The sequence below is a fragment of the Sus scrofa genome, chromosome 16 (genome assembly GCF_000003025.6).
Source record: "Sus scrofa isolate TJ Tabasco breed Duroc chromosome 16, Sscrofa11.1, whole genome shotgun sequence".
Classification (NCBI taxonomy): Eukaryota; Metazoa; Chordata; class Mammalia; order Artiodactyla; family Suidae; genus Sus; species Sus scrofa.
In genome coordinates, this window is record NC_010458.4 from 79232604 (window position 1) to 79257795 (window position 25192).

The following is a 25192-nucleotide window of genomic DNA, read 5'->3' on the forward strand; positions in this document are numbered from 1 at the left end:
GACCTCTGGGACCCGCGACTTCAGCCGTGGGAAAGGCCCTTCCCGTGCCCTCGAGGGCCGTGGGCAGACTGGGAGGGCCCATGAGAGGACCCAGGGCCTCAACCGCTCCGTGGACGCCTCCTTCTGCCACCTTCCTCAGGCAGAAGGGGGAGCATGACGGCCCAGGGCCACGGGGAGCAGGTGGGCTGCTGCAGGTGGTCAGGGGCCCGGACTCCAGCCCCAGATGCTTCCTGCTCCACTTCTTCATCTGCAAATCGCTTTGTCTGGGTAGTCGTGGGCGCCGAGCTGGACTGCATATGTCCGGGGCCCAGGACAGCGCCAGCAACACATTCGTGCTATTTAAATCACAGGACTCGGTCCTGCTCAGTGCCTCGGGGCTGGCCCTGTGCTGGAGCAGCTGCTGGACTCGGAGCCCACCGTGCCCCCTCCTGGGGGGATCTGCACCCTTGCAGTTGAGTTTCCATGTGGAAGACCCAGCTGTCGGCACTGGTCTCAGTCAAGGGGGCAGTTATAGCAACGATCAGGGCCCAGGCCTGCAGCTCAGACAAGTGGAGCCGGACAGGACGCCAGACACGGCCACCTCCGGCTGGCCTCTTCCTGCCACGAAGAGCGACTTCCTGAAGCTTTTCGGCCTCCCCATGTGTTCCAGAGAAGAGAATCTATTATTTGCTCAAAAATAGGTTTCCAATATTGACACGAAGCCCTATTAGAAGCTCTGTAGGAAGGCTAGTCCAGCTTTTCAGAGGATAATAACAGGGCTGTGTGCTCCAAGGCTGAAACCTGTAATCTCATTGATTTTCCTTCTGGGAAGTCAGGCCGGGGAGACAGCCAGCACCTCGCTGCAGGCAGAGGGATCGAGGGCCCACTGCCCAAACCCCAGATCGGGCAGGGACCGTAATGCTGCCCAGGGCGGGAAACGGCCCGGACCGGTGCGGGTCAGGGTCAGAGAAGCGGAGGCGACAAATTTCCACGCGGGTGAGAGCTTTTGGCCCCCTCCTTTCCCGACCCCGTGCTCCTCCCCCCACCTGCTCTAAGCCTCCCAACCGCAGATTTCAGCGACACCCTGGGGAGGGGGAGGGATTCGCGGAGGAGGAGGGGCCGTCACGGGATGAACTGTTCCCTCCAAACGTGCGTGTTGCCGCCTAACCCTAACCCTCAGGGCCGCAGACTGTGGCTGATTTGGACATAAGGTCATTCAAGAGGAAGTCACCAGGAAGGTGGCTTCGTCCAATCTGAGTGGCGTCACTGTAAGGAGATGGGGACACAGGGGCAAAGGCTGACATGTGAGGACGCAGTGACAAGATGGCCTGGAGGCCTTCATCTTGGGCTCCCAGCCTCCAAAGGAACGGCTGACGTCGAAGCTGCCACGGGAACCCACGGGGACCCACCCCCTCACTCCTCCCTCCAGCCAGCCACCACCTCACAAGACAGCCGTCCAGCAAATGACGGTCGGCAGGCCAGGACCACCCGGCTGCTCCCTCGTGGTGGGCGCTGGCTGCGAGTTTCCAACCACCCACTCTTCCCGACCGCTCCACTGGTGGGCGAGTTATCCTGCATTCACAAGGGCAGTGCTAGGAGAGGGCGCACGTGTCACTTGAAAGCCAGCGTCCAGTTGTTTCCAAAACAACTTCATTCCTTCGTGACGATGCCTGGGAACAGCAGACCTGCTCCCCGGGAAGAAGAGGCACAGAGGCCAGCGCCCACCCCGTCCCTCTGACACGTCTCTGCCGTCCCTCGTGTGTGCTCTTGGCACCTGCTCCAGCTTATCTTCACAGGGTTTTGTTTTGCTGACTGCAGAGAGCGTCTCCGATTTGCCGAGACGAGCGTGTGGGGGATGGGCACTCCCCCAGCTCAGGCAACACCCACAGGCAGCACAGAACGGGCCGGAACAAGCACCGCTCTGACCCAGTGAGGCCACTGCCTCCTCACTGAAGAGGCACCTCAGCTACCAGACTGTGTGACACCGGACCCTGAAGCAGAGCCCAGAAGAGCAGGTGCACTCTCAACTCGTGGTCAGACCAGGAGCCCTGGTCGTGGGAGGGAAGAAATCCTGCCCCTTCATCATCCTCCTCAACGAGACCAACCCTCCGGATCCCTCTCAAACACACAGCCACAAACACGGGCACGCGTCACAGCCCAAGCTGTGCGGTGGTAACAGCCAAAGGCTGGAAACAACCCAACTGTCTGCCGATACAGAGGTTGTGAAGAAACCACGTTACATCCACAAAACAGGGAATGTGTGGCTGCAAAGAGAGAGAAGGCGCATAAATAGAAGCCTATTTACTATGGGGCACTTTCTCCAGGATAAAAAGAATAAGAGACTCAATAGAACTTTTAGAGATGAAAAATATAGTATCTAAAATGAAAAATTCACAGGATGACTTTAACAGCAGTTTGAAAACTACCAGGAGCTTGAATATATACTTTAGAAAGTATTCAAATCTAAGCAAGAGAGGATAAAAAGAAGATGAAAACAAAAACGAGACAGAGCCTCACTGAGGTTGGGGCAATAAGCTTGTCCAATACATGTGCCTAGTACACGTCCTTCAAAGAGGAGGCAGGCAAAAATGTTTGAAGAAAGCTTGGCGGCAGTGTGTAAAAATGGGATGAAGCTTACAAACGAAGTTCAATAAGCCTCAAGCAGGACAAACAGGGGAAACTACTGCAAAAAGTTGCTGGAAACCAATGACTTTCTTACAAAAATTCTAAAACCAGTCAGAGAAAATAGACACTACCTAGGGTAAAACAAAGATAAGATTGGCCTAACTGCTGATTTCTCATCAGAAACAACGCAAGCCGGAAGATGGAGTGAGTTTCTGTTGTGGCTCAGCGGGTTAAGAACCCAACTAGTATCCATGAGGATATGGGTTCAATCCCTGGCTTTGCTCAGTGGGTTAAGTAAGGATTTGGCATTGTTGCGGCTGTGGTGTAGGCCGGCAGCTGCAGCTCTGATTCAAGCCCTAGTCTAGGAACCTCCATGTGCCGCAGGTGCAGCCCTAAAAAGAAAAAAAGAAACAAGAAATAAATTTATGTAAAAGATAGTTGAGCATTTAAAGCAGCCCAGCCCTGCAGGGGTCCCAAAGCATGGCAGGCGCACAGGGCACGACAGCATGTGGGCAAAGAGCTGGTAAGCCTGCTAAGGATTTTACACTGGAGGTAGCAGAAATCAGCAAAGGATTCCCAGCAGGAGGCAGGTGTGCAGAACAGAGAGCAGGCTGGAGGGTGGGGGGGTCCCGCTACACACCACCCCAGTGGCTGAAGCCATGACGGCCAGGAGCAGGCGTTAGGGGGGAGGGTGAGAACAGGAGGGTTTAAGAGACAGGGAAGACTCTGCGACGACGCCCAAGTTTCTGCCCCATACTCCAGGGGCGCAGCCCAGAGCCACCGCTGCACTGGCCTCTGGTGCCTGGCTCCTGGAAGGCCCCATCTCTCCGCTGCTTCTGCACCAGCAAACCACTCTCCCGTTCACTCAGCACGCCCCTCCCCTTCCCTGAAACCCTGAGCAATTTGTTGGGCTTTTAACAGCATCAATATCTACCGTTTCTATAAATGCCTAGCGATGTTTTTGATTTTTGATTGTGTGAGAGACTGGATGTGTATGTGAATGAGGCTGGAGCGCTCTCCATCAGAGCCGGCCACTGGGCACCAGCGGCTCCAGGGAATCAAGGGTCCTGATTCCGAGGCCTCTTAGATGGAAACAGGGACAGCACGTGCCCTTCCACGGGCCAACCGGGCAGCTTCCAACTGGAAAACCTCGCGCGCCATCGAGCCTGCAAGGAGGGAAGGAGCTCCCCTCCGGGGATGGCGGGCTCTGACGGGCGCTCCCGGGGGAGGGTCAGGCCCAGGGAGGCGCCGCAGGGCCTTGGCCTCGCCCTGAGAAACGTGCTCTTCTCAACGGCGCCCCCTATGGGGTTTATACTGAAGGACAACGAGCATCAACGAGAAAAGGCCGCTGCTTTTGGGGTCTGATGACTACTTCTTTTCTCCTTAGCTCTTCATTCTGACATAATTCCATACTTAGGCTGAGAACAGCGCACCACACCACGGCCTCCAGCCCGGCTCCTCGGCGTTCACACGCCGCCTCGCTGATCGGCGCCGGGGCCGAGGGTCCCGCCGGCTTCCCGCGTGGAGACGGCGCTACGCTGGGGAGCCTGGAGCTCCGGAAGTGGCCCGGCTCGGCACCCCGCGCCCGCTCAGCGCCCCTAAACGCCCCCCAGCATCCTTCGAAGCCCCAGGGCCCGACCGCCGCGCGGAGGACGGCGCGGGCGAGTGACGTCACGCCGCGCCCTTGACGCAGCCGTGCGCGCGTGCGCGGCGGCCGGACTACGCTTCCCAGGGGGCCGCGCGGCGCGCCCACTTCCGGCGGGCGGCTCGGGGCCCGGAAACGGCGCGGGCGGCGAATCCCGCGGCGACAGGTCGGCGGCTGCGGCGGGAGCATGCGGGGCGGCCGGCGGCCCGCGGCGCGCGGCGCGTTCGTTCCCCGGCGGTGGCGGCGGCGCGCTGCGGCTCTCGCGTGAGCGGCGGCGGCCAGAGCGTCTGGCAGGGCTGCGAGGCGGGCCGCGCTGGGCCGGGCCGGGCGGCGGCGCGATGTGGATCGGCCGCAGCTCCTTCACCAGCCTGGTCGTGGGCGTGTTCGTGGTGTACGTGGTGCACACCTGCTGGGTCATGTACGGCATCGTCTACACCCGCCCGTGCTCCGGCGACGGAAACTGCATCCAGCCCTACCTGGCACGGAGGCCCAAGCTGCAGGTGAGCGCGGGGCCTCCGCACCTGAGCTCTGACCTCAGGGCGGGGCGGGGCCCTTAGCACCTGAACCTGACCCGGGCTGGGCTGGGGCCTCTCCTCCCCACGCCCCTATCCTAAAGACCCTGCCCGCACGCTGGCCCCTGTGCCCGCCCCACTCCATCACCAGATGCCTGGAGTCGGAGCACCCTGCCCCCTGGGCCGGCCAGCCGCAGGCTTTAGCGAAGTCCCTTTGCAGCAGGCCTGTCTTTGCAGCAGTGCCATCCTGTCTCAGGTCAGGGTTCTGTCCCTTGAGGAGCAAGGCTGCACCTTTCCCTTCATAGGTGGTCACTTTCCCTCCCTGAGTCAGGCTCCCCGTGTGTACTTTCTGCCAGGGGCCTCGCCCAGCTGGCTTGTCTTGACATCTCTTCCAGCTCAGTGTGTACACCACCACGCGGTCCAGCCTGGGCGCCGAGAACCACGTGGATCTGGTCTTGAACGTGGAGGACTTTGACGTGGAGTCCAAATTCGAAAGGTACGAGTGTGGACAGGGCGACGGGCGAGCGGCCCCAGTGTCAAGGTTGTTGGAAGTCAGCGTCCTGCAGGTGCCTGGGTTGCTTGGAGAAGTGGCACTACTTGCATGTCCCGCCAACCAGAGCATCGTAATTGCAGGCGGGCAATTGGTCCCTGGAGAAGCAGACTTTGGTTACTTGAAAGGAGCCAGTGACAACTTTGTCATTTAGGAAGCAGCCTGCCCAGCATCTGACAGCTGTGGGCCACGGTGCTGCCAGGGAGTTTCCAAAGGAGTAGGAGGTTGTTGGGAGCACGGGGAGAACAGAGCTCCTGCAGTGTCCCGCAGCAGACAGCTGCCCCTTCCTGGTCCAGGTGGTTTAGCTGGGTCACCTGTAAGGGAAGGGGGGAAGGAAGGAGAATTTAGCAGGAAGTCGTAAGGAAATGAAACCTCACAGCACAGCAGATTGCGCAATGTAGATGTTCAAGTGCATAAAGTAACTTTCTAAGGTTGTAGTCAAGAAAGGGTTCCGGTTTGAATTTCAACAAGTATAATTTTAAAAACAAGGTGCGCGTCAGGAGCCCTCCTCTTCCCTCTTCACTGTTGGGGCCGCATCGGAGCGAACACTAGGCCTGTGATCCGAATGTGTGCCCACCTTGGCCGGGTGCCGCGGGGGCGGGGGTGCAGGGCAGGCGGGGCACACACGCTGCCTTGTCACCTCAGTGCCAGAAACAGGAAGGAAATGCAGGCTCTTCAGCTTTGGGGCAGAGCTGCTCGTGCCTCCAGAGTGTGCTCTGTAAGCGTGTTTGCCTAGGCTTCCCCAACGCCTGGGCAGGTGGGTTTCATTTATAGCACTTCTGAGCTAAAATTGGTTGTGGTTTGAAACCGCGTGTACACACGTACTCAGGGGTCTCCGCCTTGTGCACACATACAGCACAACACAGACGCACACACACACACCCGATTGACATTGTTCTTGGTTTCGTTTCAGGACCGTCAACGTCTCTGTCCCCAAGAAAACCAGGAACAATGGGACGCTGTACGCCTACGTCTTCCTCCACCACGCGGGCGTCCTGCCCTGGCGCGATGGCAAGCAGGTGCACCTGGTGAGCCCGCTCACCACGTACATGGTCCCCAAACCGGAGGAGGTCAATCTGCTCACGGGCGAGTCTGCCACGCAGGTGAGTGTGGGCGGCCGAGCACGGGGCTTCGAACGCGGGTCTGCATTTGCCGCGGGACAGATTCTGGAAAGTGAGGCCGTGTCGTGTTACTCTAACAACTTTCAGCTCAGCGCCTGCTCAGGGCTGCAGATGAGTTTCATGGCAGAGCAGTGACGCGCACTTTAAGTAGTCCAGTGGCTTTCTCTCCCAGATTGCTCTCCAGCCACGGGGGCCCCTCAGCCCCGAGGGAGCCCGTGTCTCCCCCCACCCCCCGTGGGTGCAGGGCTGCCCCTTCCGCAGACGTAGCTGCAGTTAGAACTTGGGGCTGGGGTGCCACGCGAGGTGTGGGCAGGGCGATGCTCGGATGTTTATTCTAAGAACGTAACTCAAGATCATGAAAAAGGTGGTGTGCAAACTGTGTCTCCCACACCCGGAGAAATGCACCCCGAGAAAGGCTGGCGGTGGCGTCAGCGGAAGTGAAGCCGCCACCGGAGCAGCGGGGGTGTGGGTCTGGGTCTGCGTCTGGGTCTGCGTCTGGCTCGCATGGAGGCCGAGGCTGTTCCCAGGTCTGAGAAGCTGCCGCGCGCGTGTGTCCTCAGAGCCCTCGGCTCCCTTTCCCTTGGGACCACACGACCCTGCCTCCCGGGCCTTCCTGGGGAGTCAGCGGCTGGTGCAAAGGGTGGAAGCGCTGTCTGGGACGCACTGGTGCTGAGTCATCGTTAGCGGCCCCTTGGCTGGGAGCCGGTTTTAGTGTAAACTCTTGTGGCCAGACTGTGGCTCCAGGGAGGAAGTGGACTCATCGACACCCTTTGCAGAATTTAACAGCTGGAGCAGCTCCCCTTCGGCTTCTGCCCAGAGAAGGCAGTGAGGGCCGGCGAGTCGGGGAACCGGCAGCCGCGGGGGCCCCTCATGCCCTGGGCTTCTGGGCAGTGCCCGGGTGAAGATGCCACCGCCCTGCCTGGGACCTGCGCGGCGGCACCCCGGCCAGCCTGGGCGTCTCCGTCTCAGTCATCCCTCCCGTCAGCAGCAGGTCGAGGCCGAGAAGAGGCCGTCGAATGCGCTGGACGAGCCCGTCTCTCACTGGAGGCCGAGGCTGACCCTGAACGTGATGGTGGATGACTTCGTCTTCGACGGGGCCGCCCTGCCCGCCGACGTGCACCGCTACATGAAGATGTACGTGCCGCCCTCTGGCCGCCCCGCTGAGGACCGGGTGGCGGGAGGGCACCGAGGGGCACGCGCCCTCCCTGAGCCGACGGCCCGGGGGCGCCGATGGGGTGGGGGATCCCAAAGCAGACCGGCCGCTCCTGCACCCCCTCTGCCATGAGCGGCCTGGAGCGCCCCCGCCTCTCCCTCCTGCCTGGGGTCTTGCTGATGGCGGCTGCCCCAGACGCGGGGTGGGGCAGGGGGCAAGGAGGGAATGGCAGGCTCTCGGGAAAGGGGGGAGACAGAGCCTTGACGAGACGCTGTGCACCCTCGAGGGTTCGTCCCCTGTCCCTCCTGTGGGCTCCGCCTCTGTCACGTGTGCTTGGAAAGGGATCGTCGGGTCACTCTGTCACTGTCCCTTGCCATCGGGGGCACTGCTGTGGGTCACCCACGTCCGAGGTACCACTTCTCCCGGGTCGTCACTCAGCACCTAGAAACGGTCACTGTAGGGCTGTCCCCCGTCACTGTTGAGGGCTGTCGAGTGGGTTCGCCTTTTGTGAAGTCGAAGTCCTGGTTTTGAGGATGGGATGTGTCGGCACGTTGAAAGCCTGAGAAGCGGGGCGAGCCCCCCAGGCGTGGCAGGCGGCCGGCTCCCTAGTTCTCTTCTCGCCCATCACGCACGCCTCACGTCGGCGCTCAGACGGCCCCTCGCTGTCCTTTGCGTCCCGGGTGGTGTCTGCGCTGTGCCCGGGTCCCGCTTCCTCAGCCACCTCGTTCCGGCTGCAGCCGTGCGGGGCCGCGACCCCTCTGCCCCCTGGGCCTGTCGTGACCAGAAGCTGCTGGAGGTGCCCGGGGCGGGGGGGACAGGGGTGCATAAACCCGGCAAACCGGGCCGCCTCGGGTCCGGGAGACGCAGGGCCTCACGGCGGCCTTGAACCCGCCCCCCAGGGTCCAGCTGGGGAAGACGGTGCACTACCTGCCCATCCTGTTCATCGACCAGCTCAGCAACCGCGTGAAGGACCTCATGGTGAGTGAGCTTCGGGACGAGCCTCGGACTCGGCCGCCCGGGCTCCGGGCCCGCCGCCCGCCGCCGCGCTGCCCCCGCGCTCTGGGGAGACCCTGCTCCGGGACGGCGGCGGGCCGAGCTCCCGGAAGGCCGCCCGTCGGGCCGCGGCTGGTGGGCGTCGTTCCCTCGGACCCCACGTTTCCGGCCGAGGCACGGCCGCGCGTCTCGGGCTGACCGCGGCCGGTGGCAGCCGTGGTTGACGGCTCTCGTCGCGTAGCTGGCGGGCGCCGTGCTGAGCACCTCGAGAGCGCGCGCTGGCGGGGAGCCGGCTTGTTTAGGGTCAGGGCTGCGGTCCCGCGCTGTGGGCGGAGCTCAGCCGCACCGGGTTCTGCTGACCCGCTCAGGACCCCGCGGGCCCTGAGAGGAGAGACAGGCCTGGCTGAGCCGCAGACCCCCGGCCGGCCACGCGGGTTTGCTGAGCCCGTGGGACGGGGTTCTTCCAAGGCCAGACGTGAAGAGTGCCGTTGTCGAATTGAGCAGGCAGCTGCTTCCTGGCTCGCTTGCTCTGCTGCCCCGTCCTACCTGGAGCCGCTTTTTGGGAGGACGGCCGTGAAGAGGCTCGCTGAGGCCGCTGGGGTGACAGGGGGCCCCGTGGACAAGCCTGGCTGGCCGACCACCAGCCAAGGCCAGTGTGCTGGCGCCCCATCCCACTCTCCCCAGGGTGGCCTCCTCTCAGTGTCCCTGCTCGGTGGGTCCCCCGCACCTGCCAGCGGTGCCACGCGTGACCAGGAAGCAGCAGCTCACGGGGCGGCGGTCACCAGAGGCGCGTAGGGTTTGGGTGACGGGGCGGAGGACGGCTGTGAGGGCTTCCTGGAAGAGGAGGCCCCTGGTTCTGAGAGGAAAACTGGGGGCCCAGGGCAGGGAGACTCGGCCGCGGGTCCGAGCGGAGCAGCTGTGGCCGCGAGGGCTGTGGCGCTGCAGAGCTGGGAGGAGGCTGCGCCACCTGCGTGTGTGGCGTGGCACAGGGTGGGCAGCGGCGGGGGCTCGGCCCTCACGGCTGCCCTCCCGCCAGGTCATCAACCGCTCCACCGCCGAGCTGCCGCTCACGGTGTCCTACGACAAGATCTCGCTGGGGCGGCTGCGCTTCTGGATCCACATGCAGGACGCCGTGTACTCGCTGCAGCAGCTCGGTGAGGCCGCGGGATGCGGCGGTTCCTTCACGTGGTTGCAGCCCGGGAGCCCCGAGCCCGGCTTCTGCGCCGTCTGAGCTCGACGCCCTGCCCACGGGCCTCGGCGGGGTCGGCGCTCTTCCTGCCAGTGGGTCGCCGCCCCGCCCGGCCCCCAGGTGTGGCCTCGGGCCGCCCGCCTCACTTGGGCTCTTCCTTCCCAGGCTTTTCGGAGAAGGACGCTGACGAGGTGAAGGGCATTTTCGTGGACACCAACCTGTACTTCCTGGCGCTGACCTTCTTCGTGGCCGCGTTCCACGTGAGTGGTCCCGGCCTTCCCGGCTCAGGACGCGGGTCTGCGCCTCACGCCCCGACCGGCCGCGGGGCCCGGGGCCTTGTCTGCGGCTTCGGAGGCCGCTCAGGAACGAGAATCCACAGCCCGTGTGGAGTCAGTGGGTGACCTGGCAGGAGAGGCACTGGCTCGTGTGGGTCTGCGGCCGTCCCGAGGGTCACGGGCCAGTCCTGCCAGGGGGACCCGTCAGACCCCGCGGGGCAGGAGGTGGGAGTACCGAGCCGCAGGACGCCCCAGGGCTGGGGGGCGTGGGTCTTCCTGGAAGGTCAGTGTCTCAGGAAGGAGCCCAGGCGCGCCCGTGTGGGGCGGGGACAGCTCGAGGGGCTCACGGCTGTCCTGTCTTCTCTTCAGCTGCTTTTTGATTTCCTGGCGTTTAAAAACGACATCAGTTTTTGGAAGAAAAAGAAGACCATGATTGGCATGTCCACCAAAGCAGGTAGCGCCCAGGCCACGCCGCCCTCGGCCCGGCACGCGCGGCTCTCGGGAGGGCCATTTAGGTCGGCGGCACAGCAGCCGGGAGGGCGCCGGTCTGCGGTCGTGCGGGCCGAGTGAGCCGGTGACCAAGGGAGGCAGAGGGCCCTGCTTGAGTGACAACAACAGGCGTCCATTCATGGTCCTCTTGGCCGCCAAGCCGGGTCTCCAGCGAGAGGCAGCTCGTTCCCTCCCTGGGACGTGACCCCGAGCGGCTGGTCTGGGATCCTGGGCAGCCCCACGTTGGCTGTGGCTCAGGGTCTCCAGTCCTGACCGCCGGCTTCCTGCTCCCGCCTCCGGCCCTCCCAGGCCGTGGTGCGAGCAAGCTTTGTGGGTCCTGGGGCCCGAGCCCTTGGCCCGCTGCTCTGCTCTCGCGCTGTGCCGTCTCCTAAAGCACGACCTGGAGGGACAGCCCAGCACGGGCACCACGGGCTCAGTGTGGAGGCAGGAAGCAGGCCTGGCGAGACCTGCCAGGACCCGGGTTCCTCGGCGCTTTCTGCACACTGCGGGTTTGCAGGTGTAGCTGGCGTGTGCTCCCAGCCGGTGCTGCCGGTCCCTGGCCTTTCATAGTCAGCCCGCGTCTCCTGGGGTCACGGGTGGTCCACTCTTCCTCTGCGGTGGGTGCTGGGGGAGAAGCGGTCGAGGGAGCGTGTGTGGGCGTGTGCACGCACGGGTGCAGCGGGGTGACCCCCGGCTCAGCACAGTCCCCTCCGCCCGTCCGCAGTGCTCTGGCGCTGCTTCAGCACCGTGGTCATCTTCCTGTTCCTGCTGGACGAGCAGACGAGCCTGCTGGTGCTGGTCCCCGCGGGCATCGGGGCCGCCATCGAGGTGAGGCACCCCCGGGCGCTGGTCTGAGTCCTGTGCCGCTGTCCTGGGGCCCAAGTGCCCAGTGCTGCCGGAACCCAGGGCCTTGGCCGAGGAGTGACCGGCAGGAGGGCGGGGGCGCGGTTGCCGCGGTTTCCTGAGCAGAGCTCCCACCGTCCCATGTTTCTCCTCATGAGACACGAGCACTGGAGCTTGTCGCACCCGTCCGTGGGTGCCACACGGGCTCCCTCGCGGCTCCCCTGCCCCGGATGCTGCATGAAGCAGAAGCGTCTGCCCCAAGGACAGCAGAGGGTGGTGGGCCAGGGCATCCCGCCAGGGCGTCCCCTCCAGGGTCCCAGCGCCTCCTTCAGCTGTGGCCACGTTCTGAGGCCACCGCAGGCACCAGCTCCCGTGGCTGCCAGTGGGGCAGTGCTGGCGAGGGCCCTGCGTGCAAGCCACCGTGTAGACATGTAAGGGTCAGTCCTGGAGAGGCCCTGACGGCAGGACATGGGGCTCGGGCCTCCCAGTGGTGGGGAGAGGGCGGGGAGTGAATTTGGAGCTGGGCAGGTGGGGCGAGCCGGCTGGAGCAGGCGAGCTGGGCTTGGCCCAGTGGCTAGTGTCTCGCTGGTGCCCAGAGGCGGTCAGTCTGCGCGGCTGGGGGAGAGCTGGTGGGTTGGGGCTGGAGGCCGGTCCCGCTGTGAGCATGAGAATATCGGGCAGGACCCGGGGTGCCCCAGGGCCCGAGCAGGAGGTGCTGGGGGCCGTCACGTCTGAGGAGTGGGTCAGGCTCCTCTGACCCGGGGGCCTCGAGAGTGGCTTTCTCGTCTCCCTCAGCTGTGGAAGGTGAAGAAGGCCTTGAAGATGAGCGTGGTTTGGAGAGGCCTGAGGCCCGCCTTTCAGGTAGGGCCCCCGGCGTCCTCTCAGGGACCCGTCACCCCGCCTGCCTCCCGCCTCCCGCCTCAGCCGCGGTGACTGGCGATGGCGTTTCCCAGTCGGACACAGGCGGTTGTGAAGGCTGGTGACTGTCCCCTGGTCATGCTGCCAACCGCCCGGCCCAAAGAGCAGCTTCGTGCCCACAGACCAGGGGGGAGACGCAGCAGCACCTGGGGGCAGGTGGGGGTCAGTGCTCTGCCCACAGGCTTCCTGGGCTCTGGTTCACCCAGGGCCCCATCGCAGACCCAGCACGGCCCCCCTGGGCAATGCCCCCACCTCCGTGACGAGACAGGACGCCGTTGGGCGTCCGAGCCTCCCTGCGCTCCCGCAGTCCTCGGGGGTGAGAGGGCAGCTCACCCAGGTTCCCAGAGAGCCGCTGCGGGGTGGGCAGTTGGAAGCTCCTCTGCCGTTTGGTGGCCTCAGCCAAGGAGTCTCGGGGTCCCTCAGGCCCGGGATGCAGCTTGTCCCGAGTCGGCCCCGCGTCCACCCGCGCGGACCCGCAGCAGTGTCTTCACTGCAGAAACCAGGGGAGCGGGGAGCTGCGCGAGGACTGGAGCCGGGCAGCAGGGCCTGCTTCTGCCTGGGGCTCGCGGCGCCAGCCTGTGCGTCGGGGCCTCTGCCTCCGGCTCTGAAGGGCAGGCGAGCCGCCACGTCCGCCGCGCCCCGTCCCTCCTGGTCTGCTCAGGATGTGCTGGTGTTGGATCTCGTTTCAGTTCGGCTCGTCCAGTGAATCCGAGAGGAAGACGGAGGAGTACGACACGCAGGTGAGCGGCGAGCGGGCCCAGGCCTGGCGGCGCATCCCGCGGGGAAGCCGCCTCCTGGGAGCTGGGCCCGTGTCTGCCCTGGGCCCGCCCCAGGAAGGGGGCCGGGGGCGCCTGTCTCTGGGCCTGTGGGCGGCCATGCCGAGTCCGCTCCCGTGGGTGGCCGTGGGGGCGCGGGCGGAGTCTCGGTCCCGAGATGCGGGGCAGCCATGGGCTGCGCTTTGAGGGAGCACCTGTGTCCTGCGGGGAGGCTTTCGTTTCCCGCTTTAACGGCATCCACCTGCATCCCAGCCCTCATGCGGATTTAGCACAGTTCAGCTGAGAGCAGACACCGCCTTGGTCGGAGGGCTCCTCGGCGCTCTCCGAGGGTCGGCTGCTTTTCAGGGGGGCCTGACACGTCCCTGCAGTGTCCGGTCCTCGCCGCGGGCACCCCGAGGGCTAGACGTGCGCAGTCACGGTGCCCCGCACACTGGCGCGCTGCCCTGGCCGCGAGCGCCGTGAGGGCAGGGGCCGGGCCCTGGCGGGCGGCATCCAACCGGCCTCTGCTCCGCAGGCCATGACGCTCTTGTCCTACCTCCTCTACCCGCTGTGCGTCGGAGGCGCCGTCTACTCCCTGCTTAACGTCAAGTACAAAAGGTGGGACTTCCCCCCGCTGCCTGCCGGCGTGGGTCCCGGGCGCCCAGCCTCGTCCCCGCGGGGCCCCAGCACTCCTGCAGTGGGCCCGGGACGGACACGCGCTGTTCCCTCGTCCTGGTCTCCTGAGGCCTGGGTGTCCCTCACGGCACTGGGATGGGGCAGGCAGTGGGGCCATGGCCACCGTGCCTACAGGTCAGCCCTGGCCGGCCCATGGCCTCGAGGCAGGCCTGGGGACTCCAGAGGGCGTGTGGGCATGCGAGGTGGGGGCTAGGACTAACACAGACTGGGCGGTGGGGGGCCAGCTGCCCCCAGCCCCTGCTCTGCTGTCTTACAGCTGGTACTCCTGGCTCATCAACAGCTTCGTCAACGGTGAGTCTCAGCAACAGCCTTGGCGGCAGGCCACACAGCTGGGGGGGCCTGGGGGAGGCCAGCTGCCCCGCCTGCGTTCCATGTGCTCTCTCCGGGCAAGAGCTGGGCACGGGCAGTGGACCGTGCACGCTGCCCGAGGGCGCACCAGGGCCCCAGCCCCAGCCTGAGCGTCCTCAGGGGCCTGTCCACTGGCAGGGCGGGTCCCGACCACCATGCCCTGCTCTGCAGATGGGCAGCACGGGGACAGGCCCTTGGCTGCTGTGTCCACCTGGCGTGGGGCAGGGGCTGCATCTCACAGCCCGTGGTGCTCGTTCTGCCCACAGCGGAGGCGGGTGGTCAGCTGAAGGGTGGCGCTCCTGGGCGTGGGGGGCCAGGCGGTCCCGGTGCCCCGAGGGACGGGCATCGGGACTGCATCCCCACGCCTGACCGCTTCTTAGGGGTCTACGCGTTCGGCTTCCTGTTCATGCTGCCCCAGCTCTTCGTGAACTACAAGGTAAGACGCACCCCGTCCCGCCGCCCCCGCGTCCCCGAGCTGCCCGGCCGCTCACGTGCCCATCTCCCCGCAGATGAAGTCGGTGGCGCACCTGCCCTGGAAAGCCTTCACCTACAAGGTCAGCCTCCCGCTGCGTCGGCGCGTCCGTGCCGTCCGGCCTCTGTCGCGGCGGCAGGAGACGGCCTTGGTCCCAGCCAGGCTTCTCGGCAGCATGTGCCAGAGCAGGGATGCTCTCAACGCAGAGGCCGGGCGTCTGGGGGGCCGAGTCTGGGCCCAGGCCGCCAGGGCCATCCCTGCACAGGGGCTGGGACCACGTGGCCCCCCAGGGCGTCCGCACACGGACCTGGCCGTGTGTCAGCGCCGGTGCTGGGGGTTGGGACACAGTCAAAATGTCCCTCGGTCTCCCCAGCTGAGTGGCCGTGGCCAGCGGCAGGGTGCCGGGCCGTGGGGCCAGGGCACCAGCAGCCTGGGTGGCTCCCCGCTCCGGGCGGGGCTCCGAGGGGCCCCGGCCTCACGCCCGCCGCCGCCGCCGCCCGCAGGCTTTCAACACCTTCATTGACGACGTGTTCGCCTTCATCATCACCATGCCCACCTCCCACCGGCTGGCCTGCTTCAGGGACGACGTGGTGTTTCTCGTGTACCTGTACCAGCGATGGTGAGCGCGGCTCGGGCATGGCGGGGCCGCCCGGGACCTGCCCGCCCTCGGGGTCGGGGTGCCCCGCCGGCACCGTCTCCTGAGGCGCGTGGCCCGGGGTCGGGGCTCCGGCCTGACTGTTAAAATCCCCCGCGCGCCTCCGCCCGGTCTCGCGGTCTCGACACGGAGTTCCCGGGACACGCGTGTCCTCCCTGCAGACCGGCCGGGCTGACCCCGCGCGGTCTCCTCGCAGGCTTTATCCCGTGGATAAGAGCAGGGTGAACGAGTTCGGGGAGTCGTACGAGGAGAGCCCCCCGCGGAAGCCCCACACAGACTGAGCGCCCCGCTGGCTGCTCGTGGCCGCCTGGCGGAGCCTCGCGTGTCAGCCGAGTATTTTGGACACTTTGGTGGAACTTCCGGGCGTCCCATCCTCTGCGTTGCCAAAACCTCGGGAGGCCCCTTGCGCCCCCGGTCCCCTCGCGCCGTGATCGGGATCGGGAGGCGCTGCGGGCGCAGGGGCCTCGCCCGCAGGACCCGTGTCACGGCGTCTAAAAGTGCCCCTCGAAGGAAAGTCTGACGCCTCTGAGTCCATTCCGTGTAGACTCTGGGGTCACGCGGCTTTTTTCCTTTTTGTTTAAAATTTGACAATTTTAAAGCTTAATGTATGTACGTTTCTATTTTAAAATAAATTTCTCCGGCTGTAACGGGTTTCCCGGCCTGGGACGACGTGCCGGTTTCAGACACTTGCGCTTTCCCCGTTGGCGGCCTTGGCGGGCTTTGTCTCCGTGTCTGCTGGGAGGAGCACGCGGGGGCCCCTCTCCAGGCCCTCGGCTCAGGCTCGGAAGCCCCCGACCCACAGTCTCCCGGGAGCAGGTGGCTGGGGATCCACTAGAGAAACGCCGCAGCCCAGCGCCAAGGGGCGGAGGGACCGGGTTCAGGGGATTAGCTCCCGGAACCCGCTCTGGCCTTGGCGGGGGGGCAGCCTCAGGGCCCCAAGTTGAGTCTTTAAAACAGACGAGGTTCTTCCTCAGCGCGGCCGCCCTGGGCCGTGGCCTCCAGATGGTCCTCAGGGCCCCCTCCCTGGGCAGGCGGGAGCCCGGGGGGCGGGTCCTTCGCACACGTCCAACCCGCCCCTGCCCGCAGGCCAGACTGAGAACGGCACTGGGGGCCGCAGGCGGGGAGCCTCGCCCCGCCTGAGGGAACATCTCAGGTCCCCCTGCGGTCAGAGCCCCACCCGCCGCCCAGAGCCTCTGCTCCGGCTGCAGGGAAGGCTCGGGCGAGGGTGGCGGGCCCGGGGCCTCGGGGACCCCAGCAAGCAGGACGGGCGAGGCCCTGGCCCGAGACACGTGGGGCAGGACGATTCTGCCCCTCACCCGGGACCGAGCCTGGCGGCACCCCAGGGGCTCAGCCTGCCCCGAGGTCGGGCCGTGCAGTCTCCCGGGGCCCGGCCGGGCCGGGGGCTCTCGGGCCTGCAGCCCAGCTCCCTGAGAATGTCTGCCTGTCAAACCCGCTGCTTCACTCAGAAGTGTAAGGACGGTCTCTGCAGGTGCAGGTGTGCGCCGACGCCCCTTCGGTTTCAGAACGAAGGGCGCTTGGGAGGACTGCTCGCCGAGACGCCTGCTCTTCATTTCAGCCGAGGGGCCGCCGAAGAGGCAGAGGGCTGCGGCGGGCAGGCCAGCGACCCACGCTCTGCAGCCCCTGGTCGTGCGTGAGCGGCGAGGGGCCTGCAGGCTGCAGATGACGTTACCCGGGCCTCTCATCCTGAGGCCTGAGGCCACGTCCTTTCAAGAGAGCTGTTACTTGGTACGACTCGGGAGTGAGTCCAGGTTGTTCTCTTAAGCTGTGACTGTGTGTACCTGTTTCCTTTTTGAAGATAAATGGAAGCGTAAATAGATGGTGAGAATTTAAAAGTCCCCTCTGGCTTCAGGACTGCATGTTCTTTTTTTTTTTTTTTCCTTTTTAGGGCTGCACCTGCGGCACATGGAGGTTCCCAGGCTGGGGCTGTAATTGGAGCTGCAGCCACCGGCCTACACCACAGCCACAGCAACGCAGGATCCGAGCCGCATCTGCGACCTACACCACAGCTCACGGCAACGCTGGATCCCAACCACTGAGCGAGGCCAGGGATCAAACCCGCATCTTCATGGGTACCAGTCGTGTTCGTTTCCACTGCGCCACGACAGGAACTCCAGGACTGGATGTTCAGTTCTGATTCTTGGTCCGCCCTCTGGGCTCACGCTCCCAGAGGGGCAGTGTTTTACGGAGGAGGTCACTGGCCTGAGGGCCCGCCCTCTGGCACCATCCTGCCCGCTGGCTGCCCGTGTTGCTGCAAGGGTCACGCCCTGAGGGGCAGCCACCCGGACCTGTCAAGAGTCTCCCGGCTGGACGAGATGCTGGCCGATGGGTTTTCTCGGGAGCTTCCTTGATTCTCGTAACTTCACGGCTGCATTGCTGCCGATTTCAAGGTGGGGCTGGTCATTCTTAGGTTGGGCCTCAGAGGCTCTGAGAGACAGACCCTCAGGCAGAGGTGCAGACCCTGCCGTTGGCCAGGAGCCTCGGAGCAGGCGTTCAGCTGGCCGTGGCCAGGGCTCCGCGCCCGGCAGGCGTGCTCCTCCAGCTGCAAGCAGCAGGACAAACGTGGGCTTCCACCTTCACCCTCAACACGCACCACCCACGTTCTAGAAGAGATGCTGCCGAGAATTCTTTAGCCGGCGGAGTTCACATCGGAGTACGTTGAGAAATTAGGGGCGTTACAAACACTGAGCTCATCCCAGCAAACCCGCTCCGAGAAATGCTAAAGGGAGCCCTCGGTAGCGGACGGAATCCGCTCTGCACAGAGGAAGGCAGGCAGTGGAGACGGCACCAGGTAGGTCGGGATAGGCGTGTTAAACTGTCTAAACAACAAACCACTTAAAGCTAAAATATTCAGAGCGTTTGTGGGGTTGCTCTCACGTAGCAGTAACGTGTGTGACGGCACAGGGCAGGCGGGGAGCCACGGAGCTCCTCACACGGGGTGTGCTTCCAGGGGGCTGGGATGGGCTACAGACAGACCGTAAACCTGACGGCAACCGGCAAAGCCACAATCGGTAAGAGAGACAAGAGGCCTTGGTGCGGGAGCAGGCAGAGCAATACGGAGGGAGAAGCGGGGCGTGGGGGGTGGGGGGCACGTCGGCACCTGCGGCAGGTCAGACTCAACCACGTCGGTCATCGCCTCAGATGTAAACGGTTTAAACCCTCCAACGAAAAGGCAGAGGGTTCGTTTCGTCTCTTCAGGGCCGCGCCTGCGGCATACAGAGGTTCCCAGGCTAGGGGTCTAGTCGGAGCTGCATCTGCGACCTACACCACAGCTGACGGCAACGCCAGATCCTTAACCCACTGAGCGAGGCCAGGGATCGAACCTGCATCCTCATGGATGCTCGTCGGATTTGTTTCCTCTGCACCCCGATGGGAGCTCCTCCATGTGAACGTCAGGAAAAGTATGCTTCAGTAGTATTGCCAAGAAATAGTCTTTTCATAAAAATAAAAGCATCGGTGGCAGTTCCCGTCATGGCTCAATGGAGACGAATCTGACGAGCACCCATGAGGATGCGGGTTCGATCCCTGGCCTTCCTCAGTGGGTTAAGGATCCGGCGTGGCTGTGGCTGTGGTGTAGGCCGGCAGCTGCAGCTCCGATTAGACCCCTAGCCTGGGAACTTCCATATGTTGCAGGTGCAGCCCTAAAAAGCAAAATAAATAAAAGCATCAGTTCATCAAAAGAATACAACAATCCTAAATGTTTATGTACCCAACACCAGCGCTTTAAAATACGCTGCGCGGAAGCGTTTGGGAATGCCAGGACACAGAGTGAAACGCACCGTGGCAGGGGATCCTGACGCTCTGGGTAACGACGGCCAAGGTACCGGGAGATACCCGGAGGAACGCAGGAGACCGGAGCACCCGCTCTGCGTGACCGCAGAGGTGTACCCGTTCTTTCCAGCAGCATGTGGCACATTTACCAAGAAAATGTTCCGGGAGTTCCTGTCGTGGCGCGGTGGTTAACGGATCCGACGAGGAACCGTGAGGACACGGGTTCGATCCCTGGCTTCACTCAGTGGGCTAAGGATCCGGCGTTGCCATGAGCTGTGGTGTAGGTCGCAGACGCGGCTCGGATCCTGCGTTGCTGTGGCTCTGGTGCAGGCCGGCAGGCATAGTTCCATATGCCGCAGGTTGGCCCCTAAAAAGAAAAAAGAAAAAAAGGAACAAAAAGAAAACACTCTGGGCCATAAAACCAGCCTAACCGACGTTAACGTGCTCAAGTCACATGACTTGTGTCCTTTAGCCCCAGTGGACTTAAGTTAGAAATCATTAACGGAGATCTGGGAAAATCTCCAACTATTTGGAAATTAAATATCACGCTTTGAAATAAGCCGTGGATCAAAGCGGAAACCAAAAGGGAAATTAGAAGGTGTTTTGAACTGAATGAAAAGTAAACAAACCATCCAAGTGTGTGGCACTTTGATGGCAAGACGGAGGCAGAGCGTGAGCCGCGCCTTAACGGGAGTTCATGGCACGAAATCGGCAGCAGAACGAGGCTTCCACGTCCTCCGCTTCCGCCTGGAGAAACTAAGACGCAGCTGAAACCCGACGTCCCTACGGGAACATACTACGAGTCAGAGCAAAAACCGGCGACGGGGAAGAGACAGATGCTGCAGAACACTCGTGAACCAGAGAGCTTGTTCTCTGAGACCAGGCTCAAAAAGAATGAGCCTCCGGCCAGACGGACGGGAGGAGAGAATTCGCCGTCCCACACCACCGGCCTCCACGCGGCGTGGCCGCGGGACACGGCCCTGGAGAGACACAGACCCCCGAGCAACACCAGGAGAAGCCGCAAGAGTCCCGTCTCTCCCGAAAATGCCAGCAGAAGTTAAGCCCTCCCGGCGAGGGGACCCCAGGGCCAGACAGCCGCTGGCCTGGTGGGCCCCCCGACACTCAGGGACGAAGTGGGGCCCATCCTCGGGCTTCAGAAAACCCAGGAGGATGGAGCGCTTCCCCCGCCGTCCCCAGATGTCGCCGGGAGGCCCTCGGGACACCTGGGCCCCACCGGCCCCTTGAGCGCCGCGTCACGGCCGCGTTCCCCCTGAGCCCCTCCGGGGGGGGCGGGGGGGCCGCCCTCCCCGCGCTCACCCTCACACCGGCGCGTCTCTTACACGAGGCCTGCGTCTCGTGCTGCGTCCCTCGGGACCTGCCGCTGCTAAGTCCTTCCACGTCTCTTCTCCGTGGGTGGCCGTTTGTCCCCCTGCCTGTGGGCTCTTCGGGAGCCGCTGTGGCCGTGGGCGTCCGGGGAGGGCCAGCTTCTCCCGCTGCGTCCGAGATGCTCCTCCCCACGTGGGGGCGCCTTCTGCCTCCCTGGGGTGGGAGGCACTGGCTCCAACAGCGCCTTGGGCTCCCTCGACGGCAGGAAGGCGGCGGCCACCTGCCCGCCCGTGTCCCCTTCTCTGCCCCGACCATGCTGTCTCTCCACCCGGCCCGGCCCCGGCCTCCTTATCCCATAGCTGGAGTCAGGGCTGGCTTTCACAGGCTGCTTCTCCCCTTTGGGCTCAGTTTGTTTGTGGAATTGCTCATTATTCAGTAATACTCGTTTCAGATGCTCTATCTGATCTTATCTGTCTTCGTTCGGCCTCCTGGTCGGTCGCGAGGCTCTCTGCCCATCCTACCCACCCTCCCGCCCGTGGGCTTGGGCAGAGGACAGGTCCCCGGGGTGAGAATGTCACTGCTTGTGCCCCCACCTTGCTGTTGGTCTCTGCTGCTCTCTGTGCTCAGTCTTCCCGTGTGTCTGGAGGTATCAGTTGTGCTCACGTTTGACTAAAACCACTGGGTGGGGACCCTGAGGCCAAGCGTGTCAGTGGCCCCTTCCAAGAAGAGTTAGAGCTGGTCCTGTCTGCCAGGACCCAGGGCTCTCTGAGCAGAAGGGTGGCCCTGGGTCCATGCACACGGCTGAGCCTGGACGCCCGGCAAAGCTAACCCGGGGCGAAACACATAGATTTTATCTTAGGGCTGGGGGCCGGCGGCACGGAGGTGACACGCGCCCACTTGGGCCCTTCCAAGGGGGTCCTGGAGCTTCCTGGCACGCGGCTGGCCCGCTGGAAGGCCCTAGACCCCAGGTGTTTCCTCAGCTTCTGCCTTCCATCCTGACCTCAGACTCGGTGAGTCCAGGGGATCTGGTTCCCGCCTCCCGGCAGACCGCAGCCCGGCCAGTTCCCTCCCCGCCACCTGCTGAAGGCGGCAGAGCAGCCCTTGCTCCCCTGCTGGCCCTGGCGAGGACCCTTCTCCAGCGCTGGGCCTGGCCCCCCAGAGACCCGGGATGGGGCTGGGCCGGGAGCGATTAAAGGGCCTAATTCTCTAAGTAAATTCCACCCTTCGGCATCCGAGTGGATAATTTTATCTTTGCGGCTTTCTTAAATTTCATCAAATAACTTTCAAGGGTGCAGAAAGCCAGGGTGTATGTTTGCTGAAGTGCAAAGGGCCGACTGCCCTGTTTGGAGGGATTTTCAGGCCTAAGCACTTTTTATTAGTTTTCATAAAGTGGGTTAAGGTGCAGAGAAAGTACACAGAGACGGGAAGTGGGTCAGGCCGGATCAGTGCCCAGGTCACCATGGGGAGGGGGCAGAGGCCTCGTCCACTGAGAAAGCAGGGAGCTGCCCACTGGGCAGGCGGGACCCAGGGGCGCCGTGACCCTGGGCCCCCCCAGCTCACTGCCTTTTCTCCTGGCTGTGCTGTATCTCCCTAGCGCCAGCTCTGCCCCCAGAGATCGGGGACTTTGAGGAGGCTACCACCTCTGCCCCTTGAAGAGGTGGCGCCCCTGCTACCTCCTTCCCAGAGCTGCCAGGAGCTGATGAGCAGCAAGCTGCCTGCTGAACCGAGGGCCTCCTCGTCAAGGACGACCGTTCTCTCTGCTGTTTGCCTTTCCCTCTGAGAATTTAGCACCGCTCCAGGACGCCCCAGGCACAGACACCCACCATGCACACCCACTCCCACAGCTCCCCTCCTCGCGGTCCTGACACCTGCTCCTGACCACGCACCCCGGAGACGTAATAAAACAAGCGTCGCCTGGAACTGTGGGGTCCCTGGACCCAGAGACGCTCGGAGACAGGACAGACCAAGGTTCTGCAGAGCAGCCCCCAGAGCCTCTCCTGTGGGTGGTTCTGCCACCTGCCATGGCTCCTGTGTCCTCTGCTCCATCTCCCCCCCCACCCCTGCCAAGAGGAGGTCTGACCCTCCCCACTTGGCTTCTCCAGGAAACACTTCCTAGATGCTGTTCCTAACCCTTGGCACGTCTGCCCTTGGTGTCCAGTGGAGGGCAGTGCTCTTGGCACCATTACCTCCTCCCCCGGCCCAAGCGCAGGTCCCGTGTCCAGCCCGCGCCCACTCCCGGCATCTCCAGCCCTGCTGGAGTCAAGGCCTCAGGCCCAGTGTCTGCCCTGCCCACACCCCGTCAGAGCACCTGCAGTGAAACGGAGCGCACGCAGCAGAACCGAGCACCTGCAGTAAAACAGCGACACCGGCAAATACAGGCGAGGGGGGAACGGGAGCTGTCCTGTCGCTGGCCGGTCTGCAGACGGGCACACGCCCTGTATGACACGACCCAGTGGCCCGACTCCTGGGCACACATCCTGAGCGATGAAGTCATGGCATTGTACAGAATCCGGCCTGCAGGGCCCAGCAGCTGCCCTTGTAACGGCCCCAAAGCGGGAAAAACCCAGATGCCCCAACAGACCTGGTGGGTGAATAGCTGCTCGTCCCCGCGGGAAGGCTGTCCACGGTCAAGGGGACGGACGGGCCCAAGTCTCTCCTGTGCTAAGTGAAAAATGCCACTCGCGGGGGACCTGTCAGGTGACGCCATTTCTGGAACTATCTTGAGGTGACATATTTTCACCACAGAGCAGAGTGGTGGCCACCAGGGGTCACAGGTGTGTGTGGGGGGGCATACGGGGCTGTCCGGGAAGTGGTGGGACAGTTCTGATCCCGATGGCAGTGCTGGGCACACGTGTCTACACAGGTAACAAAATGACATTGACACTGTCCACGCTGCCCCAGGGTCAGTGCCATGTGGGACTGACCCCTGGTGGCAGAACCGCCTCTCCTTGGCCACACTGTTGCACCAAGTGTTGAGGCAGAGTGACGTCCTAGAGCCTGGGAAGGTGACCTCTTGGCACAAGGGACTTTGCAGATGGGGAGGGGCTGGGGTTTTGAGGTGAGGGGCCAATCCTGGACGAGGCGGACCCTACGTCAATCAGAAGGTCCTTGTCACGGTCAGGGAGGGGAGGCTGCGACAGAGGCAGAGGCTGGAGTCCATCTGGCAGGTCCGGGCGGGGCCCAAGGGCCATCTCCCCGGCCCCAGCGTCCGGCCCCCAGGCCCCAGCACTGCCCTGCCTGTACCCCGCGCGGTCAGGATCCTGCTCTGGCCGCCCACCTCCCCAGCTCGGGACTGGACCCCGCCCATGCTTCCCCACATCTTGGCTGCAGATCCGATGCACAGTCCATGTGGCTCGTCCCTGCCCTCCCCAGGCTGCCACCCAGAGCCGGCCCTCCCACACCAGCCACCAGCGGGCCGCGGCGTCCCCGAGGAAACGGCTGCCCTGAGAAGGACAGGCTGGCTTCGGGGCCCAGCGGCCTCGTCATTTACTTAGACGGCGGCCCGGCCCCCAGGCCCGCGCACCAGTGAGAGCCCGTGGGCTCCCTGTCCCTGCCTTTGCTCAGTGTCCCCCTCTTGAGTTTTGCTGCAGCGCCTCGTGGGGGGATGACGTCCGAGAGGAGCCCCCGTGTCCAAGCGCCGCACACGCTGCTGGAAACATCTGAGGGTCGGGCTAATGTATTACTGGGGGGCCCTGCTCACCCCTTCGGTGACAAACGACAGTCAGTATCCGGCTCCAGCACGGAATCCACTCTTGTTTAGAAACTGCCGGGTGTCCAGCACGATGCCTTCCAGAAGGTCTAGAACTGGATTTTGCCGTGTTGCCTCGTAAGCCTCGTGTTTTCCCAGGAAGGTGCCCGTGCTTTTCGCTGCCGTGACCACAAGCATCACTAGCTCCAGAGAAGACGAGCCCAACGTGCAGCGGCGGCCGAGCGCCGGGAGGTGATCGATTCCCACCCAAGCTGGGAGAGCCTCCCGCTGTGTCGTGTCGACAGGGGGCCAATCACCCGCTTCAGTTTCTTCTTCTTTTTTTTGGCTTTTGTCTTTTTAGGGCCGCACTCAGGCAGGTGGAGTTTCCCAGGCTAGGGGTCTAATCAAGAGATGCAGCCGCTGGCCTACACCACAGCCACAGCCACACCAGATCCAAGCCGCATCTGCGACCTACACCACAGCTCACAGCAACACCGGATCCTTAACCCACTGATCGAGGCCAGGGATCAAACCTGCAACCTCATGGTTCCTAGTCGGATTCGTTTCTGCTGCGCCATGAAGGGCGGGAGCTCCCTGTTTCTTCTTTAAAAAAAAAAAAATTGTTCTCCACGCTGATATTTCTGGTTTCTAGAGGTGGAAATAATGAAATTTCCCAAAGCCACCCCAAATCCTCCATCAGCAGAAATAAGCGAGCCTCAAAGTCCTTGGGTGCTCACCGGGTGGACTTCCAGGAAAGCAGCCACAATCCCAAGTGTGACCAGCCGGGCAGCCAAGCCCGCTGGGTGGCTGGGCAGCACCGTGGTCAAGGGAGGGAGGCGGAGGCCTGTGTAAATGCCACGGCCACAGAGAAAAGCAGTTTCTGGCCAGATCTCTTGACTTTGTGAAAGGTTAACCTTTCTTTAGCCGCTCAGTGTTTGCCAAACTCTGGTACGTCACCCCCCCCCGAGCCTTCCAAGACCCCGAAATTTCCCGTTTCCTACAGTTCAAACTTGAACGTCTTGCAGCATCTGGGTTTGGGTGAAACGTCACTAGGGTGATGGCTCTGAACCGTCTTGTTACATGACCGGCCGTGGGGAGGGTCCCTGTTGCTGTGATGGAAGGTGGAGGTTCCTGGCTCTCCTGGGCTGCAAGCCTGTGGGGCAGGCCCTTG

At 63.6% G+C, this 25192-nt stretch overlaps 1 protein-coding gene across 2 annotated transcripts; it reads left to right on the forward strand.

Annotated features, from left to right (window-relative positions):
* Positions 4397-15900, forward strand: CLPTM1L (CLPTM1 like). 2 transcript variants are annotated; one of them, XM_021076732.1, is made up of 17 exons: positions 4397-4749; positions 5157-5257; positions 6225-6414; positions 7421-7566; positions 8485-8563; positions 9615-9732; positions 9933-10027; positions 10412-10496; positions 11256-11359; positions 12170-12235; positions 12982-13032; positions 13583-13665; positions 14000-14034; positions 14472-14527; positions 14601-14645; positions 15067-15182; positions 15415-15900. In XM_021076732.1, the coding sequence occupies exons 1-17, from the start codon at positions 4588-4590 to the stop codon at positions 15497-15499; spliced, it is 1617 nt and encodes a 538-aa protein (XP_020932391.1). In that variant the 5' UTR covers positions 4397-4587; the 3' UTR covers positions 15500-15900. The 2 variants fall into 2 exon arrangements, 1 of the variants encoding a protein (XP_020932391.1); XR_002339573.1 differs by having other exon boundaries at positions 14601-15182.